Source organism: Micromys minutus (genome assembly GCF_963924665.1).
Source record: "Micromys minutus genome assembly, chromosome: 2".
NCBI classification, from domain to species: Eukaryota; Metazoa; Chordata; class Mammalia; order Rodentia; family Muridae; genus Micromys; species Micromys minutus.
In genome coordinates, this window is record NC_137971.1 from 38111110 (window position 1) to 38133064 (window position 21955).

General features: G+C 39.9%; 1 protein-coding gene across 2 annotated transcripts; it reads right to left on the minus strand.

The window, feature by feature from the left end:
• Positions 1 to 9310: 9310 nt before the first annotated feature.
• On the minus strand, positions 9311 to 18749 carry ZFAND5 (zinc finger AN1-type containing 5). 2 transcript variants are annotated; one of them, XM_080912123.1, is made up of 6 exons: positions 18278 to 18749; positions 14645 to 14804; positions 14110 to 14221; positions 13429 to 13532; positions 11451 to 11576; positions 9311 to 10921 (listed from the first exon to the last, which is right to left on the minus strand). In XM_080912123.1, the coding sequence occupies exons 2-6, from the start codon at positions 14793 to 14795 to the stop codon at positions 10773 to 10775; spliced, it is 642 nt and encodes a 213-aa protein (XP_080768249.1). In that variant the 5' UTR covers positions 14796 to 14804; positions 18278 to 18749; the 3' UTR covers positions 9311 to 10772. The 2 variants fall into 2 exon arrangements, with proteins under 2 accessions (XP_080768249.1, XP_080768250.1); XM_080912124.1 differs by having other exon boundaries at positions 14645 to 14801; positions 18278 to 18747.
• Between the last annotated feature and the right edge of the window lie 3206 nt (positions 18750 to 21955).

Genomic DNA, 21955 nt, shown 5'->3' on the forward strand with positions numbered 1-21955 from the left:
ACTGTGAATTCTTTAGATGTTGTTTCACTTGACTGGGTTTAGAATGCTGGTTGTCTTGTTTAGGTGCCCTTGGTATTAGGAAAATGTCTTAGTTAGGGTTTTATTGTTGTGAACAGACACCACGACCAAGGCAAGTCTTATAAATGACAACATTTAAATGGGGCTTGTTCAGAGGTTCAGTCTATTATCATCAAGGTAGGAGCATGGCAGCATCCAAACAGGCATGGTGCAGGAGGAGCTGAGAGTTCTACATCTTCATCCAAAGAAAGCCAGGAACAGACTGAGCATCCTCAGGCAACTAGTAGGACTGTCTCCAACCCTGCTGCCAAAGTGATACACTACCTCCAACAAGGCCACACCTTTCAATATCGCCACTCCCTGGGCCAAGCATATGCAAACCATCACAGAAAACAAAAGTATTAAACTTGTTCCAAATGCCTTATACATTATATCTAAAGAGAAAGATAGAACTATTGGATTTCAAGGTCCTTGAATTTTTTCTACTACATTTCTCAATGAGACATGAAACACTTCCCTACATGATTCTGTTATACCATGTGGGCTCCAGGGATTAAGCCCAGACAGTCACTCATGTAGATACAGTATCTTTACCAGTTGTACTTTCTTGCTAGTACTGTATCTTTTGATTATGTATTTAGAGTTAAATAAACTGGTACTTGCTGGTCTAAAATGACCTTGAAAAGGAACATTCAGTTGTGTCAGGAAGATCCAGAACTAGAATGCTGAGACTGTCTGACTTCCTTGCCCTAGATTCTTAGTCAGCCTTTGAAACAGTGAATCAGAAAAGTGAATTCCCAATGCCTCTCCTTAACCCCTTTCCTGAAGGTAGGCATGTGTGGTGGTGTTGAGGGAGTGCCTAAAAGCTCTATGTAGCTTTCCTTTAAGGAGGGTAAATAAGAAGGCACCAGTGAACAATGGGTAAAATGAATGGTTACTCATTGGGGTATATGTTTAAAAACCTACTTTAATAAGTGTACTTAAATGCTTTAATGTACCTTCTAGCTTACCATCCACAAGAGGCAGTGGAAAGGAAAGGTTGATAGGACAAAGGAGGATGTGGATCTGTATAGAAGTAGTTCTGGTGGGTGTGAATCCAATCCGGGTTGTCAGGATATCACCAGTTCTGTTCATAGGAATCAAGAAGTGTAGCTTGACCCATTAACAAACACCATTCAAAAATCAGCAATGGCAGTTCCATCCAGAAAAAACCACAAGGCTCTGTCTGAGTTCACCAAAGTGGCAAGAAGCTGCCAGAACACCACAAGAAGTTCTTTGGTGCATTTCTCTCCACTAATCATGGCAAATGATGAACAGCAAAGGGTGACAAGGTGAACGAATACCACACAGCACTGTCACCTCTCTGTTGGGTTAAATGTATACCTTTTCCAAACATCACATGATCTCTCAAGCATCAGCTTAAGCAAAACATCACATGTCCTTTGTATAGGCAGCTTCTGTTGTGAGTATAATGTAATGTTTATATTTATTTGGGTTCCCAAATTGCACAAGAATCCCACATGTAAGATGCTGAGGGTCCCTGCTCCCATCTGGTTCTGATTGGTGAATAAATTTGTGGACAGCCAATGGCTGGGCAGGAAAACAGAGGCAGGATTTTAGGATTCATAGACAAGGAAACCTGAGAGGAAGGAAAACCAACATGCTGGGAAAGCAGAAAGATCAGTTCTGAGAAGTGCAGGCCAGAGAAAAAGCCAACATGTAAGAGTCAGGGATCATGGTTCAGGAGGGCTGCCAGGGTGGCCAGGATGTAATATAGGTTTTAGTAAGTAATAATTCAGGAACATCAGAGGGGAGAGCATACTAGCTGCATGGAGGTTTGGCAGTGGCCCCACCACTGAGCTGCTTAAAGCATATTAAGTTCCTGTGTGTGTGTGTGTGTGTGTGTGTGTGTGTGTGTGTGTGTGTGTGTGTGTCCACAACATTGGGGCAGTAGCAAGGAACTTGCACTGCTGCCGAAGGGCAAGAAGAGCACATTAACCTACTTACAGCTACAGCTTTCAAAAAACATCACATGTCTGTTCTCAGCAAAATATACTTTTACAATGTGTGCTTCACCAAAAACATCCTCTTATAAGAAAGTTTACAGAAAAACATCACATGGACACAACTGAGTCTCCAAAGAAATAAGAAATTTCCATTTCAATGCAGCTAGGGGGATGTTGTTGGATTTTATTGTACTTTAGGAAATGATGGTTCTAAGTCAGTGGTTCTCAACCTTCCTAATGCTGTGGCCCTTACAGTTCTTCATGTTATGGTGACCCCCAATCATAACATTAATTTATTGCTACTTCATAACTGTAATTTGATACATTATTAATCATAATATAAATATCTAATATTCAAGAAATCTGATATGTGGCTCCTTGGCATTGTGACCCACACAGGTTGAAAATCACTGGTCTGAGTGGTTGATTTTCAGAGCCACCAGATCAAAGTCTAAGTTATGTATTGAGAAAGACTTAAGTTTGAGATCAAAATGACTTTGGTCCTATGTCAACACTTTGTGAAGTGCTTGAGTATGTTTGTATGTACACGAGACCATGTATACCCACTGTCAACTTCTATCATAGTGACAAAAATACCTCAAAAAAAAGTTTGAAGAAGGAAAGATTCATTTTGGCTGCGTGTTAGTCTGTGATCACTTAGCACCATTGTTCTTGGGTCTGTGGCAAGGCAGAGCCTCGTGGTAGAGATAGCCCAACAGAGTGAAGCTTCTGACTTCATGTGATAAAAAGAGAGAAATCAAGGGACCAGAGGAAAGTTTTATATCCTTTGATGGTGCCCCAGACCTGCTTCCTTTAACCAGAGCCTACTTCCCGTAATTTCTACCACCTCCTAACCCCTCCAGTATCAGTTTGTTCATTCTTGATGAGGTCAGAATCTTCATGATCCAAGAATCTCTTGGTTCCCCATTTTTTAAGACTGCTGCCATGGGGGGCCACATGCAAGTAAGTGAGCCTCATGAGTGCCCAAGTTCACCTCTCTTTTTCTTGTGTAAGTCTCATTTATTGAAGACAATAAACATATTTCAAAACAGTGTTTCTATATTACAAAATCATATAGAACAGTGGAAAAAAAAATTCAGATTGCTTTTTTTTTCTGATACACTAGGAATCAATTAAGACTCAAGAGTACTTACACATGCATGTGTGGTTATTTTTAACTCTCCAATTGATTTCAGTGATCAGTGAATTTCAGTTCGAAAATGAGTTCATTAAAATATTTAAGCTACCTTTCTATTCTTCAGTATGACTTCAAACAATCCTCATCAAGTTTGTGTTTGGATCAAAGGATTAGAAAGGATTTGAAGGATTAGAAAGGCTTCAAAGATTGATTCTAAGATACCTCTCCTGCATTTGTAGCTTGGGATGCAAGTTCAAGTAGGAATTATTCATCAAAAGAGGGGTGATGATGATAATGTACCTCTGTTCCAATTAGACTAGGACTGTACCTCTCTACTCTCTCAGCCATGGAAACAGCAGTGTAGGGTGAACTTATCGTGCCCATCATACAATTTCAGCTAGGAATACAAGAAAACGTTTGGACTTTAAAGGTTGAGACACATGTGTAAGATTGTATTTGAAACACACATTCTTGGTTTTGAAATACTTGCCAAGCAAAGTGAGACCATGATTTGTGTTGGAAGGAGTAATAGAAAAGAGACATCATAAAAATGACAAGGCAAAATGATCATGAGGAGGGGAAAGAGAGAGAGGGGTGGGGAGGAGGAGCCAGAAGAGGAAGAGTTGCTTTTGGGGGGTTCTATGTAGCCCTAGATGGCTTGGAATTTGACATGCAGACCATGCAGGTTCAAACTTCCTGCCTCTACCTCTTGAGTGCTGGATTTCAGGTATGTGGCACTGTCATAGTAACTGTGAAGAAAAACCAAGAACAAGGCAAGTTATAAAGAAAAGCATTCAGCTGGGGGCTCGCTTATAGCCTCAGAGGGTTAGTCCATGACCATCCTGGTGAGGAGCATCGTGCTGGAACAGTAGCTTTGTGCCTATATCTCATCTGCAAGATGGAGTTAGACAGAGTGAGACTGGGCCTGGGATGGGCCAGTTTACCCCCATTGACACCCTAACCCCCAACATGGTCACACCTCCTCCAATAAGGCAACACTTCTTAATTTTTCCCAAAAAGTTCCACCAACCGGGGACCAAACATTCAAACATGAACCTATGGGTGTCATTTTCCCAGTCAAACCACCACAGCCACTATGAGTAGAGGCAAGTGTTACTTTTCCTGGGGAGACACAATTGAAAGTCCAAAAACCCTAATGGGCATCACGATCAAACTGAAACATAATTTCACCAATTTTCAACTTGGTAAGAACACTGAGCTTAGTGTGCTTCCTCATAGATCACAGGCATAGGGTTATTTACAGGTTTGTGGGTAATCCTGCAAACATACGTATCACTACAAAGTCCCACCTCAGCATGGATGCAAACTCAGAGTCCTGTTGTCAATATTTTACTTCTGTATGTACTTTAACATCTCCTAAGATCACTTGCAAGATGGGGAGAAGTAATAAATCCAGAGAAGGGTCTCCTGACCCATTATCATAAATATGGGTCCCTCTGTATTATTCTACTCTATTTGCCATCGTTCCAGGACTTAGCCCAATAACATCTTGATATAGTCAGAGGAAACATCTCCCAATAACAAAAAGATGATGAGTTTTTGTTGTTGTTTGTGAGACAGGGTCTGATTTAATAGTCTTTGGCTAGACTGGAACTCATCGTGTAGACCAGGCTGGCCTCAACCTCATAGAGACCCATTTGTCTCTCTCTCTCCTGATAGAGTGCTGGGATTAGAGTGGATGTGTGCCACCAGGCCTAGACAACAAATAAGCTATGTTTGTCTCATCAATGAATGTTCTCCGTCAACCCACACATCCATTCTTGTTACCTCTGACACAAAGAGAAGAGGAACTAGACTTCTACTATCTCTGAAAAGGAGGTAAACCTGGTATCCTTGGTTTGTGTGACATCGAATTCCCTCTTAAAGTACTCCAGTTTCATCCTCAGAAGGCCATTCAGAGCTACAGTCTTCAAACACATTTCTTTTCATCAAAACATTATATCAAGTATAGAATGCAATTCTAGCAACAAGAAACAGATACCAAATATAGGATGTAATTTCATTGACTTATAAACTCCAGCCTAAGAACAGCAAGAATAGCAGAAAGCCTAGTGGTGGGATTTTCATTCCACTACATTAATTTTAGTTCAGTAGAAAGGAATGTCCAAGTCAGACCTTCTAACAACCCGTAAATAGTCCTTTTGCAGAGGTTCTTAGCTGTGTTTATAGTAATGTGAAAAGTCAGGTATGCATGACTTAATACCACCACTGGCAAGGTTGAAGCTGGTGGACTGTGAGTTTGAAGTCAGCCTCAGCTAAACAGTAAGACCCTGTATTTTTTGGTTTTGGGGGACTTTGTTATTTTGGGGGTTGGTGGTGATAAAGGATGATGGCTCAGTAGTTAATACTTTCAGTTCTTCCAGAAGACCCATGTTTGGCTCCCAGCACCAGTAAGAGATGACTCATGACCTGTGAACCTGGTTCGTGAGATTCAACCCCCTCTTCTGGCCTCTGAGTGCACTTGAACATAACACACACACACACACACACACAGAAACACAGACAAATATATATAAAAGAAAACTTTAAAAAGAGAAAGTGAAAACTTTATCTACATTTAATAGTGTTTGCTACTCAACCATTACCCACATCATCATTTAATCTATATAGATGATGACACTAAGGTGCAAAAGAGGAAGTAACTTTTCCCAGTCCGTATGATGTGTAACACAAATGGCCAACAACTGATGAATTGGCAGACTATCCATTCTTTAATATGTTTTTTTTTAACTGCAGAATAGCTTTACAGTAACAACTCCAAAGCCTATGTTAGAAGCCATTTAGTACTATGCAGTTATACTAGATATATGCCTTAAGTCCAAGGTGGGGCTTCCTTGAGAAATACCAGTCTGATGAAGTACTTTTCCCATAGGTGTGGACACAGGATTAAAGACAAAAACAAAACCTAGGGCTTTCCTAAGAGTAGAAAGAAGTGACACAACAGGAAGCCTCAAGCACTATCATCTACTTGTTAGTGATGGAGGGACAAGAAAACACAAGCGTGCAATAAAAGCCAGTGAACTTAAATTTGCCATGGGTTTTACACAGGCTGCTTATTTAGACACAAGTGTTCACTCCAGTACTGACACATATGCTCACTTAGACTGCTTGTATGAAGTCTTTTGTTAATAGTTTCTGTCCTTGACTCAACTTTGCAAATCTACTGGGAAGACTTCCTATTCATTTGAGTAAATTAGCAAATTAACTACAGAACTGCTTTGTGCATTTCACCATCCTAGATACAAGTAACTCTGAAACCTAAAGGGCCTCATACACCCTGGCCTAAAACTTGCTATTAATCCTCAGACTCTGGAGAGCTGGGATTAGAAGTGCAAAACCCTAGATGCCAAGCTACAATCTAGACATTTCTGTGACAATTGCAAACAAAATCAGTAGAAATACTCAAGAGTTAAATCATTAATAACTCAAGAGCTAAGAAGATAGCCTTGTGGCAATTTTTGGTAGTTAAAAATCATGTTTAGTCTTTACACACCAAAAAACTTTGACTATTTCCATGTTACGTTTTGTTTTACATAAACTTTTTTGATCTTTGTAAATAGTAAGATTTTAATACATACTATCAAACCTTTAAAAAAAACATCAAGTACTGACAAAAATATATTCATATATATTTATGCAGAAAAATATTCAAGAGTATCAATTTACTTAAAAGTAACCTTAATTTACTTCAGCTTGGTATTAGTATTTCATGTGGCTCACACCTTTATAATCCCAGCACTCACAACTTTAACCTCAAAATTAAAAGGCTGGTTTCCATGCAAAATTACAGGAGAACCATGGTTATATATGGAGTCTGCCCCACACTTATGCAAAGAATGAATCTCTACTAAAAGGAAAGAAGCACTTGGCTACTGTGATCTAAATGGATTTACATTTATTCTACAAAACTCATTTTTACTTGGGCGGAAATGTAAGGAATATAAAAACAGGACTCTGCAGTTTTAGTTTTCCTATTGTGTGGGGGTGTTTGCATACAAGTCAATGGAGAAGTTCTCTAGGCCTTCAGGATTAAACCCAGGCTAGCCATTGTGGCAACACTTGTAGTGCCCACAAAGGTAGAATGTTCCCTTAAGTATTGGGAGTTCCTAAGGAAGAGCACCAAGCACATTCAGCTGCTGAGTTATCTCTCCCAACCCTTAGGTATACAATGTATCTATTCTAACCAACCCTCTCCAAAGCTAAGGCCTAATACCACAGATGGCACACACTTTAATTATCTCAAATGAAGATACACAATAAATGGATTTGTACATAACCAGGTATTTACAGAAAATAAGGAACTAAAATGCACATTTCATGTGGTGGGTATGAGACAAGCTAGGACTTCAAACATGTATAAAAACAAAGCCAGACCTATTTTGGTATCTTATTAGGTATTTTCCCATTCCGGGATAACAGAAACTTTAATGCAGACATCTTTCAAGAAAACCTAACTCTGAAGAACACCTCTAATCACTTAAGTGAGGCATGACAGCTCACATCTGTAACTCAGCACTTGGGACTGCTGATGCAGGAGTCTAAGATCAGTCTGGCTACAAGGTGATTTACAGTTGGCAGTTAGTCTCAAACAAAATCATCCCATCTGCCAGGCATGGTGGTACACACTTGCAGTCCCAAGACTACTGACAAAATTACTACCAGTTCAGCACCAGCCTGGGGTACAAAGCCAGTTTCAAATCCAAAAAACAAAGCCTCTAAGGTAGCTTTATGCCAAACTCATTGTTTCCTTCGAGTTTTAAAGGTCATCTTGAGAAATTAAACAGCAAGTATTATTGTGGCAGGAACCATTTTTAAAGTGCTTTGACATTCGTGAATTAGGCATTATCATCCTAACAGATGAAGCAGGGCAGTGTGGTATGAAGTAACTTGCCCCAATGATAGCCCATACCAAATCCTTAGCACTACAAAACATAACCAGCCTAGTTTTCCTAACCATTCACTGGGTTAGAAGCCCAAGCTTTACAGACGGTCCACTAGATTACATGCTTTTTTACATACCAATTTCAATGTGCATAGCAGCTAAATCAGTCTAGAATGAAACACACTTTGTGAGTCTAAGAGTCTTGGAAGAGCTCAAATCTTCCTTGGTGCTTTGCACACTGAAGTTATTCTCCCTGGTTAATGTTCCCAACAAATTATTTAAATTCTCATCTTCAATGTCCTGTGTATGTGGTCAAGAGCTCATTCCTATAATCTTAGCATGCTGAAAGTTAAGGATTACAAGTAACATGTTAACATTGTAAACTAGGGTTAAGACCCCCAACATCACTCTGCCCCAAAATGTAATCACTGACTATTGTAATATCTTGCTACTGAAGCTTTCACACACTGAGCAAGGATCTACCCATATGGCCATGTAAATTTTAACTCCCACATGGCACTGAGAAGAGCACTTTCTTTAACATGTAAGAGAACTGGTTTAGTCCAACAAACAAATGGCAAAGCATCGAAGCAGTTGACACCTGTGAAGAGTTCTCATTTTAAAAACAGTAAGTTATCTTTTAAAATGCCTCATTCTCAACCAATGCAATACGCCACAGACTGAGGGAGGACTATTACACTTTTGTAAAACAATTACACTTCATTTAAGTGTATCTTAAGTGGACATGAATCACCTTATTTCTGTTCTAAAGTCATCTCTGATAATAAATGGTTGTTCTACTCTTCAGTTGGTCTGGAGCATTTAATGTTATCTAAGCATAACACATGCATTATTAGGTTTTCTCCTCTCTACATGAGATCCAAACCCATACAGAATAAAGCAACTGTTTTCTATTTAAAACCAACTACATTTTCATTCAGGATGGCTTAACCAGAAAAAAAAACAAACAAACAAAAAAAAAAAAAACCACAGCATAAGGGAGGGAGAACCAATTACTTAAAATTTCATTTCTTTCTCAAAGCTGAGGACTTCATATTAATGGTGCCTACCTCACTCTTCAAAATCTTCCTGTCATATGCCACACCTGAGAAAGATTCATGGTATTCACATGACTGAATTCAAGAATGATCATTCAAAATGATAACACAATGCTACATGTAATTAATAAATATGTAAGAACTTTTGTTTAGATGTCCAAGGCTTAAAAACCCAATGAACAAGAAGTTTCCCTCTGTACACTGCTTTTATTATTTACATAATACAATATAGCATCAATGCTGAATAGCATGATTATGTGCAATACATAAATATGAACTATCTGTACACATCTGCAAATCTAACTTAGAACTAAGGTACATAAAATTGAAGCAAAACTGAATGTTTTTTAATAAAGAAAAACTAGGACTGAACACTGCAATAAATCAGAAGTAGTGCCTTGTGTACATACTTAACTATTTACAGATGAAAACAGGCATTACCACAACACTAATCTAACTATACTCATTTATATATAAAAAACACAAGTTTCATACATCACAAAAAACCTTCCATTATAACACAGAAGTGATATTACCAGACAAGCATCAGTGAAGTATACTGCCTTTTCTAGTTGTTATTGTACAATGCTGTAGATAATGCAGCCCATGCAATACACCCAAGAACACTAGAGTCCTACACCCAAATACAGTATGATAAAGCAGCCCTCTGCAAGTGGTGCTGGGTACCACTAAAGAAGTCTACTGCAGCCATGTTGGTTATGATTTTCCATGCAGAAGGGTACAGTTACATTAAGAACTGAAGTCTTTAAAAAGCTTTAAACATTCTTTCTTGAACCAAAACATTCAACAAAAGATGCACATGAAAAATTAACTGTTCAGATACCTTTGCAACTTAAAATTCAGATGCATGTTATTTAACAGAGCTGCTATATGTGAAAACCAAACGTAGAGTTTAATTTCTTCTTGTAAACAAATCCTAGTGCAGTTCTGTGCTACAATTTGAGAAATGAGAATGCAGATATCTTCTGGTGCAGGCCAGCACAATAAGCTTCAAAGATTATCTCAGGCACCCTGCTGTTGACTTGTTGGTTTTGCTTAGAACCAGTTGAGTTTTACCTTTCGCAGAATGTCCTAATTGACAGCTTTTAGTAAGAAGACCAATATAACCCAGGCTTATACATGGCACCAAATACTGGTTTTGTAGCTTTCTTCCTGCTTCCAAAAGTCATGTCGAAATTAAGGTGAAGTTTGACTATGGTAGTAGACTGCCAGTCCTTTTCTGGTGTACCATTTTTTTTTAAAGTACAGGCACATAACACTAGCCAAAGATTATACCTTGAGTACATTCCCAAAAGGCAGATATGCTGCAAACATGCAGAGATTTCATTCATTTAGTTTGGCACATGGAACTAAATTTTGTTCCTAGTATATGTGTATTTCAATTTGCTGTGCATATTTTTTGTCCAATTTTATTGAGGGGAGGGCATATACATTTGTAGGGCTGTATCTATCCAATTCTGCCTGTAACAAACACCCAAACATCCTAAAATATCAATTATATGACAGACAAGTATAAAGCAAAACTCTGGAGAACATCAAAGGAAAATGGCCATGCATCTGCTCTTTAATGTTTTCCTAAGATATATTAAAATAAAAACAAAGTTTCAGTCTCTTCACATGTAGTAATTTTATATTCTCTGGATTTTTTCAGCCACTACAACTGGATTTTCTTTTCTGATTTTTGCTGCAGCTTCTGCTTTGTAATCATATGGGCAGTTGTGCTTGTCAGAGTAACGATGAAGTCCACAAAACAAATTTCCACATCGGCAGTCAAATCCTGCACAGACAAAAGAAATCATTTGGCAACTTGAAGGGAAAAGCAGTCAAGTCACTGTATAGAAAAGAAACTTATTTTCAATGCTTTATGAAAAATAGTTCCTGACAGTAGGATAAAATTCATGTAGGTTCTAAAATTAGGACAACTTGAATTCAAAACCCAGCCTTACCATACCATACAGGAGCATCTCAAGTGAAAAAAGCTACATGATCAGCTAAAATTCTGTGTCAATACCTAGACTATCTAATTCTTGCTTCCAATAGGTGTTCACTGCTGTTAGCTCAGCTATCTACTCTCTGAGTACCAAAGGAAGAAATCAAAAAAGAAAGTCCAAATTAAAAAAAAATAATTCAGAAGGCCTGAGGTTAATGATAATTACACAACTAGGCCAACATTTCAAATAGATGAAAAGTAAACCCAATGTTTTAACCCATTGGCCCACCCTTTCTGGAAACCTTAGAATAATTTAATGTTTAAAAGCAATGGCTCCTTTTGTGACTCTTTTAAGATATGAATTATGTGTTAATACCTGTAAGGCCAACTTTCTTTCTACACATAAAACATCTGTTCTTCTTTGGTTTGGGCAACTCAGGAGCTTTTTCTTCACTTTGAGAAGAACTGGGCTGAGAAACTGATGGACTGGGCTGAGTGACAACTGAAAAACAAGGTTATAAATTAGAAGTTTGTCTGGAAATCACCAGCTGATAATTAAAGCTTAAAGAGAATAAGAGAAACAGCTAAGATTCAGAATGTATGTTTAGGCAGCCTCTCTTACATATATTTCCTGACAATTACTATACTAGTATATACTTCTGGTAAAAAAAACCAAGTTTTAAGAAATACCTTTAAACACATAAGCAACCAGCTGCGTTCTAAAAATTTAAACAAATATCAAACATACTAGATATGTTTGTGAAGTATTAATTTTCAACTAGTAAGTAATTTTCAGGAAGACAGGATTTGTTTTTGCTGCTTTGATACACGGTCCTATCCTGTAGCCCAGGCTGTCCTTGAACTGGAAGCCACCAATCTGTGTAATCCTTAAGTGTGCTGGGATTACAAGTAACCAAACTGGGATTCAGAACAGGACTTTTAAAAAAAGACCAACTCTTATTGCTTTTTGTTTTGACTAACCTAGAGACATAAAAAGCCACAGCCCCGCAACCTTTTCTTAATTTCTAATAAGATTTGTCCTCACAATGAAAAACTGCACTGCTGTATTAAAGCGGCATCATTACTACCAACTGTATTTGCTTATAAACTTAACTGTGACTGTTTATATTAAACCTAACTGAAATCCAAAAACTAAGAATAGCAAATTTAGGCATATACAATGCTAAAACTACTGTCTAACCAATACGCCAATTCCAATATGATCAAATTTCTAGGACAAGCAGATTGCTTTAATGTCAACTTCTCAAAGTATATTAGCAATTTACACAATAGGATCAAGACCCTAGTAGTAGACCAACAAAAATATTCCACCTACTTTTTCCTAAGCTACTAGGCCTTAAAATAATTTTTCCTAAAGTATGAGAATACTTGGGAATTCTGTACATTATTAGCCATTTCTTTGCCCACACCTAAAACATTAATAATAAGATCCTCAGAAATACAAGAGGAGGATAGAAAAATAGAGGAAAAACAAACAGGAAACCACAGATTTACATTAAGTAGCAATAAATTCAGATTATTAGCTGATCTACTTTCAAGTAGTGTGTGTGTGTGTGTGTGTGTGTGTGTGTAAAAAACAAACATTTTGGTCAGTTCTTTTCAAAGTAGAACTCATTTTAAATACAGATTCACTTGCCATTTTATGACCAAATAATCTTGGCTTTATGAAATTGATATAGTACAGGAAAACAAAAAACAAACAAAAAAAACCTTCTTGCACATCAGTAAAGGTTTTTCAAGTCATACTAAAATCCCAACATTTTTCCTGTGGTTTTCCACTTTACTATATCTTCTCCACAAAAAACAAGATAAAACCAATTAGAGTAGATCATGTGAAGAACAACTGAGTCTTCTTGTAACATTAGGGAACTTCTGCTTGTGCTATAAAAATAGCTACAAAGCTACTGCCCATTGAAAACAAGAACTACAAAACCCTTCCACACCTTTAAAGCCTCACAACACAGGTGATAAGGGTCCCACACTCTTACAACTCTCAGCATTCAATATGCTTTTTTACTTTATTCTTTAGAGGGCTGAGACTGAATAGTTTCTATAAAAATCCCCATGGCCTAAAAATTTAAAGTCATTAATTTTTTCCACGAACTTTCCAGACTACTTGATTTGTTTTTAAGAATAAGGGTAATGAAGGGATGAGCAGAAGAGGGTGAAAATACTAATTTAAATTTTCTGATGCTATTTATTTGTTTGGCCTATACTTTATACCTCTCCCTGTGGTCCTTCGATGGAAAGGAGAGAATCCCATCACCAACTCAATTCTTTCTCAATATTGCAAAAATTCAGAACTGAACTAGTATTAAACTTAAAAAGCATACCTGGCTCTGACACCTCTGTTTTCGGGGAAGTTATTTTGTCCTCTCTTGAAATGCTCATTTCTGTCATTTGTTGAGTTACAGGCAAGGCAGCCACAGGCACATTTCTATTTGAGTTCAAGCAAACAATTATTTTTAAAGATGTTAAGGGTACTATTTTGAGATAAGTTGTCAATTCAACTTTAAATTATGTGTTATTTCGAACATGATCAAATGGCACCAGATTAACTTAAATTTGGAAAAGATATTGGTTGCTCAGCATAAGAAAGAATAAAGAAAGTAATTTGATAAATGGCTCATCAAGTTATGGCTGCATATTTGTAATGTATCACACTGTATATCTAGAAAGTGTTCTAACTGTGCCTATATTTTAAGGACAAAAGGAGCAGCTGTGTTGAAACACACCTTGTGAGGCACTGCAATAGTCTTACTCTTTAAAATCCCTAATCCTCAATTTCAGAAAGAACACACTTTTAACAGTGTCCTTGAAGGGTTTATGGAGTATGTAGTCATATACACCTTTATTTAACCATCCAAGAGCCAGATATTAACAGATGATGGAATCCTTTAGTGCTCATTGTAGGCAAAGCCACGGCCACCTGACACAACCACCTTGATTATTATATGTATAGCAAAAGACATCTTGATTTTCTATTAGAGAAACTCAGAAATGCTCACTCTTACCTTGATTTTTCAGATGTGCTGCCAGCAGCACCTTCACAGTTGTTTAAACTAGAATCTGCTCGCTGTACAGATGCAGAATCTGAGGTAGGACTGTTGGAACCACTAGCTGTCCCTATTTAAAAAGAGAACACTGTTAGAAACAAATCAGCACTACAAAAACCCACTTAGTAAAGACTTAGTAAGCATCAATACTTGCATTTAATTTAGCGATCTAAGCACCTTCACTGCACTGCAATCCTATACTTGACATTCAGACAAAAAACAAAAAAAAAAAAAAGAAAAAAAAAAAGAAAAAGTCATATCCCAAAAACACATGTATAAAACAAAACTTCAAAAAAGAAAACGATGGTGTAAGAAGTCTGCAGAATAGTCATTGGTTCCTGAGGTGGTCACGGTCACATCAAGCACTTGGGCTGTTGTCTTAATATTAAGTTCTTGTCAGTCAGGCATTCTCTCCTTGAGTTTTCGACATTCTCTTGATTCTTAGATTTTTCTCTCCACCAGTTCAAGTGTTTTTTTCTTGGAAACAACTTACCCATTGGGCTCATTCTGCCGCTATTCTGCTGTCTCTGAAGATGTTCTTTGTAGCAAACAGAACACATTCCATTTGTCCTAGGATTCCCATAAAAGCCACATCCTGTACTACACAGCATGGGCCCTGGGGTCTGGTTAGTCTCCTGAGCCATATTTTTCTGCTATAAACAAAACAGAATTTAAGAAATTAGCAGGTGACAAAAATAAATATAAATACAATCACCACTATATCTTTGCTATTTCTAGACACCAAATCTGTTATTAACAAAAACAAAAATTGTGCTAATTAAGCAGATACCTTACTGACTTTAAAACACTGAGAGTTAAAGAATTGTTAGAGGAAGAAACTATACCATTAACAGTAAAATGAATGATTTTATCTGTTACTATTTAATTTTAGCTTCTGAGAATGTCAGCTTGCCAGTTTTCCCGGTTGTCTGAGTCAATTTTGAAAACATTTTTACTTTCTGCTCTTGTACTACAGGCCATTTAAATGATGGTTAGTTACTTCAATGAGCTACACACAAAATAGGGAAGAATACAAAACAAAACAAAAATCATCCCCACAATAATCCAGCTAATCTAATCACCTTTTGAATTTTTTTAGGGGGGTGGTTTCAAGGTAGTTCTCTGGTTTTAGCCTTAGAGCTTTTAAGTAAAGATTATTTTATGGTGTAAATATTTACCTTAAGTATGTATGATGCTCAACTCCCTGCAACTGGAAAGAGTTCCAATTAACAGCTTCATAAGCAACCACGTGAGTGCTGGGAACTGAACCTAGGTCCTCTTACAAGATCAGGCACTTTTTTTTAAACAGCTGAGCCATCTTTATGGCCCCATCTACAGCTTTTAAAAAACCACACCCTGAACCTGTTTTAAAGACACACTTGGGCCCCAGCAAGTAAAACTTCCAGAGACAGCCACTTGTAACCTTTGTATCTAGAAACCTGAAAAGAAATTAACAGCCCCAAATTTTTCTAAGCCCAAAGTTAATATAAAAACATAATCTTTGGTCATGGTTAATATTTAATGTTAGGCTACCAGAAAACTTAATATAGCACCTATACCTTGACTTTTCCAAGTTGTTTACATTAGCATAAAATGAGCTAAATTTACTAAGCTTCCCACTGTATAAGAAAAAATACACATTAGGGAAAATTTATCTTTAAAAAGAATTTGGTAAAAATATAACAGTATTTGGTTAAAAAGAAATTGTGGCCACCCATTTTTCCCCCAACACAGTACACAGTACAACACACCCTATTAACTCTTTACCAAAATCAAAAAATGAAGGAAGGGAACTAGCCAATCTAAGACAGAATCCTGACAGTGAATACCTGGTCTTAAACAGTTAAAGGACAACAATCTTTTTTTTTTTTTTTTTTTTTTTTTTAAAGCACAAGAGCACCTTACTGAATAAATCAAGCTTGTATGTAGTAATTAAAAGCCACAGTTTAGAACAATAGTAGTAATTTAGTTGACACTGTCTCTTTAAATAGTGAGTGGAATTTAGCTGACTCATTTCAGAGCAGGGCAGTGTAAATATTCCAAGATTACTTGTGCAGTTTAATAAACACTTTTAGCTGAGGTTTTAAAATGTTGAGTGTAACATAAGCACTGAAAAAATTGAAATAATAAATTATGCATCTTTATTTTCACCATGCAGTGTACTGACCCTTAGCCTATGCAAAAAGTTGGGCCTTTTTTAGCCTACTTTAGGAACTATGCTAATCTCATTTACTACACTAAACTTCCAGGGACACTAGGTATTCTTTAAAAGTATAGAGGGAAATTCTAAGATCAACAACAGATCAGATCAACTTCTCTTAATAAGAAAGCTCTTTTCTTCCTTATGTTAATGAAGAATATCCCATGCAAGGCCTTCCCCAGGTAGGTAAGGATCTTATCTTAAGAAAACACTACTCAAATCTTAAGACCAAAACCAAGACAGTTTTTTATCCGGCTTCCCCTTTCTAGTAAGTCAGATTTTAAATGCCATCACATGTGCACAGCTTGCTTTAATATTTCTCCTAAGCTTAGATCACATGGGAGGGCGCTTCAGCCTGTCACAAGGCTGCAATGTGACAAGCTGAGCTGGATGGAGGCTCTCACATAAAGCCTAGTCAACAGGGGCCTCTGAAATCAGCTTCTATTTATATCTCAGAGCCTGCCAACTCCTACACAACCCCAAGAACTAACGATGCAGCATTCATATATCTCACATAACAAAATAAAATGCAATTGAGGACTCAGGTTTTTCTAATGTAGGATCAGAGAACAGCCTCACCTTTAATCCTCAATACCCAAGCAGAATAAATCATAAAGTAAAATGTGGTTATTAAAGGTGGGGGAAGGGGAGTGTAGGCACAGTGGAGAAAGCACACGGAAGCACAAATACTCCTTCCGTTTAATGACAACTACAGAGGGCTTGTTAGTTTACATATACTGTATTTCCCTTATATTCTGGGGGGGGGGGAATGCAAGTTGTTAGAAACTTAGTATTCATCCACAATTCCTTCCAGCACAGCTAGAATGTTTAAGTTCACGGCTTTTTTTAACTCAAAGCTAAAAACAAAACTGAGCTAAAACCTATTTTCCAACTCAAGAGTTTTTCTTTTGAAGTATTGAATAGCTGCTTCAGGTACACATAATATTTAAAAATTGCAATATCACTTCCTAACCTCGAGGTCAGACCCGAATTCTAAGCTGTAATGTGTCACTAAGCCTGACCTTGGTCAAGTACTTAGTCTCCAGGTCTCAAGTCACCTCTGCCAAGTAGGTTTTTTTTTTCTTGTTGTTGTTTTAAAGCTCCTTTCCATATTTAATGCCGGTCCCAGGCACAAAAAAATTGGGACAACTAAAAGAAATAAATCACTTGGGGGATGACACTTTAAAAACAAACTTGAAAGGTAAAAGTTAAAATATGTTCAGCAGTAGAGAATGAAATCTCACCTTAAAAAAATCAAAATGAAAAGATAAAATTCATTTTTATCTTACTATTCCCTTGATTGCTAAATACCCGTTTTAAGAAGGGGAGGCTCTGACCTATATATTATTTTCTTCTAATTATCTCAGGTAATATTCCTAGGCAGCTTCAGTCGACAGGTAACTTATAATATCTTCCCTCAAAATACAACTACACGGAGTGCATGGAAAGCAAGCAAAATGTCAAGTTCACAAATGTTCTCGTAGGAAACAAAGGGAGAGGCGCTCGACTTGCTTCCACGAAAAGGATTTTGAGGGAGAAGCTTAACCGCATTGGAAAAACTAAAAACCCTCAGGGAGAAGAGCCGTGAGTCCCGGTTCCAGCGATTTCGACCGAGTTCGGGACCCAGAGGCACCCCCATCCCCCTCGCAGCGCAGGCCGCGCTCCGGGGAAGCCCGGTAAGGCCTGCTCCAAAAACCACTGAGTCATGCACTCGGCGGTCCCTCGCCGGAACAACTCGGCTGTGCAGGGAGCCGGGCGCGGCAGCAGCCGCCTCAGCCATTGTCTGGCCGGCCGGCTGGCCGGCGCCTGGCGCCACGGCACGCCGGGCATTGTCCCGGCCGGCCCGCTGGCCGAGCCGGGCCCGTCTTTGTGCTCGCTGATCGGGCGTGCTCCCGCCCCCGCGCCGTCCCGGCTCGCGCCACTTACCTTGCGGGGCCCGGATGCACTAGGCGAGCTGGCGCGCGACGCCAGGCGGTGGGCCGGGTTGAGGCCTCCGGGAAGGGCTGGCTAGCGGCCGCCGCGGGCCGGGGTGGATCGGGCCGCAGGCGGAGCTGCGCCGGCGCCGCGGGGGCCTCCTTTGTTCGTGCAGAAGCGCCGAGGCGGCCGCGGCTCGGGTAGGAGGGCGGCGGGGGAGGAGAAGAACCGCAGGCCGCGGGCTACCGACGCTCCAGTCGCTCGGCCGCCGGCGCCTCACGCCTCCACAGCGACGTCCCGGCCGAGCGAGGAGGCGCGCGGAGAGGCCTGAGCGCCGACAGGGCCGGAGGACGGCGCTCCTCGGGCTTCCGCGTTCGCCAGGGAAGCTGCGCGACTCCGGGTAGCGAGCGAACGGCTGACTCGACACACACGGCTCCGCGATCCGGACGACTGACGCTCTAGCTCTGACCGGCGCTCGGGATCTGAGGGAAAGGGCGGCGGAGGCGGGGCCTGTGCGTCAGCGAAAACCCGGTCGGCACGCCCGCAGCGCGATGACGTCGAGGAACAAGGCCCCGCCCCTGGCCTGCAGGCACCAGCTAGGGGCGGGGCCGCGCTTGGGGGCGGGGCGAGCCCGGAGGTTGCGGTCACCGTAGCCAAGTCACCCTCCGGCCCGCGGGGCCCTGGGTGGAGCTGCTGCGGCTGTCAGCGGAGAGAGCGCGTCTATTTTTAACCCTATTGTCCGCCCTCAGCCTCCCTCGCCAGCCCAGTTCTCACGTTTCGTCCTCAACTCCGCTGGGGTCCCCTCCCCGCGGGACGGGAAGGCGCGGCCGGGAGGAGGCTGGCAGGGTTCCGGGTGTCGCCGCAGCTCCGCCTGTGCCACCGCCCAAGGTCGCGGTGCGCTGCTGGCTCTGAGCTAGGACCGCCCACCAACCCCAGCCCCAGCCCCGCGCCGCCGTTCTGAACTGTTAGACCCGCCTATAGAAACCTCTGGAAATTTACTATTCCAGTGAAGCGCGGAGAACCGGGACAAGCCTGATGAGATGAAGCAAGGGGACAAACAAACTGGACCCCAGGCAAGGGCAAGGTGCTGGGTACCTGCCCAGAGCACGAACAGAAGAAGCTCTCTGCTGGCCTCTCCGCGGGATCTGGGCACAAAGTCCCTGCCGACCTTAATACATAAGGGCTACCTTAGCGGCAATTATGCACGTAGGGCCCTTCACTTCGGGTATTTATTTAAGAATCCCAGACCTTTCTCCTAGGTACCTTAGGGTTGGCCTTGACTGGGACACAGAAACCTTATTTCTAGATTGTGTATTTGTAATATTGTAGGGGTAGTGTAGGGGAGGGGTGCTGTCCCATGCTCCAAAACTAACTGCCCCCTGCACAGCAAGTGGGTTACCCGGTGCATAATGTATTTTTTTTACAAAACCTATTTCGGGACTATATTGCTACAATCAAGTCATGTATTTGAGACTTAGTTTGGTTCATTGGTCCTAGGATCTTGGGGATTTATTTCCCTAAACTAGTAAATAATAAAAATAACTGCTACCATTTGCCAGCCATTTTCAGTGTCATCTCTTTTCATTTAGGGTCTTCTTACTTATCACAGCAATTTACTGAGAGAAATGTCCTGTCCATTTGTCGGGGTAAGGTAGTCGTAATGAAGGATGCTCTTGCCTGGAGCACTAGAGGATAATGGGAACCATACTTATGAGGATAAAAATAACTTTAGAGAATTAAAAAAAAAGAACATAATTTATTGTCTGTCTCTTTTTATTCTTCCATTTAAAAGACGAGCTTTATAATTTATCTTGTCCAATTTAAACAACAACAACAAAGTCATTTTAAAATCAGGTTGTTGATGCTAATAACATACACATCTGCTAAAAGCCTGATCAGCAATCGATCGGGTTAAACTTTATGCCTGCAAAATCAAGTCTTCTATTTTATTTACATTGAGACATTTTGAATTAAGGATTGCTTAATGATTAAAATTAAAAATTGCTTAATGATTATTGTAACTTAAAATTGACAATAATATAAAACCGAGTTATTTTAAATCAGTATATTGTCTACATGTATTTATGCATTCGTGGTGTTCACATGGTAATGTTGACACAAACATGGACAGATAAAATTGTGTGCAGTGTAACTTGAGTCTCTACTAGAAGCTCCGCCACCTGTTCTGATGAGCCAATTAAAGACAGAGTTTTGTTTGTCTGGATTTTGTTGTCGCCGTTGTTGTTGTTTAAGACATTCTCATTGTGTGGCCTTGCCTGACCTAGAAATTGCTTTTTAGATAATGCTGCCTTGAACTCAGATACCTGCCTGCCTCTACTTAGTAAGGGTGTAAGGAGAGTATGATAAGAAATGGAACATCACAGACAGATTAAGAGAGAGACTGGAAGACTAGTTATGTCCAAAAACCCCATGTCAATATTTTGTGGAAAAACTAGCAAACAAACAAACAAAACAAAACAAAACAAAAACAAACTAAGTCTAATGGTGGCACACACACCTTTGATCCTAGCACTAAGGAGGCAGAGGCAGATGATCTCTGAGTTCAAGTCCAGCCTGGTCTTCAGAGCAAGTTCCAGGACAGCCAAAGCTACCTAGAAAAGAATAAAGCAACAAACAGTGGAAATAATTAGGTAGGCCTCTTCTAGACGAGGTTTCTGCTATTTTCTCAGTTTTGTGTTTATAGGATGGCCTGAACTCTCTATTGCTGAATAAATTCTTAAGAGAGTTCGTTCTTAGGCGAGGGTAAAGCCTCACATTCAGTGTAAGTGCCTTCATTCTAAGGATGGTTTAGCCTGGTGAGTTTTGTTCTAAAGTATACACTGACCTCTGTGCTTTAGTGAAATTAGGTACTAAAGGGAAAAAAAAAACATTTTGTCTTAGAAATTCAAAAAGTCAGCCTTTAATTTTGAGGCCTTGAATCTTAAACAAGTTAACTTAATTTGTTGTTATACAAGATGGCTGTGGTGGTGTACAGTTTTAGTCCAAACACTTCGGAGACTGAGACAGGTAAATCTTCAGGGTTGCAACAGCCAGATGGGGAGTTCCAAACTCTCCAGGGCTAGACTCCAACCTTGTCTTAACAAAACAGCACAGAATCTCTCAAAACAAAACCCTTTTCTGCCTGTGTTTCAGTTACAGCTTCCTGTGTTTTCATGAAACATGAAGCTATTTTAGAAGGGTGTGGTGGTACACATCTTTCATCCCAGTGTTTTATTAAGTGGAGGCCAACCTGGTCTACAAAGTAGGTTCGGGTCAGGCAGGAATACAAATTCAAATCAAGATAATTACTTAATGCCCTTGTCCCCTAAGGTAGTGGGAGAGCATTAAGGAAGAGGGGAGGAAAAAAAGTTAGAGCCAGAGGACAGGGAGGAGTGCTGTGGAATGCAGTTTTCCAGCAGGTACACTCAGCACATCATAGCAGCTGCAGTACCTGCACAAAATCAAAGACAATTAGTTCTAGCGTGGATGAACCCCGGCCACAGCTGAACAGCTATGGGGAAGGGGAGTAATTTTTGTGTGAGAGCATTGCCCCTTGAAGGTTACCCATTTTCCTGATGCACATATGAGCAATGCTTAGCTGGACTCAGTGAGTTATTTTGAAATAGAAAAGAAAAATCCCACAAAGCTGGAAGGGTGTATGTTGTGGGTCGATACAGATCAAAATAGATT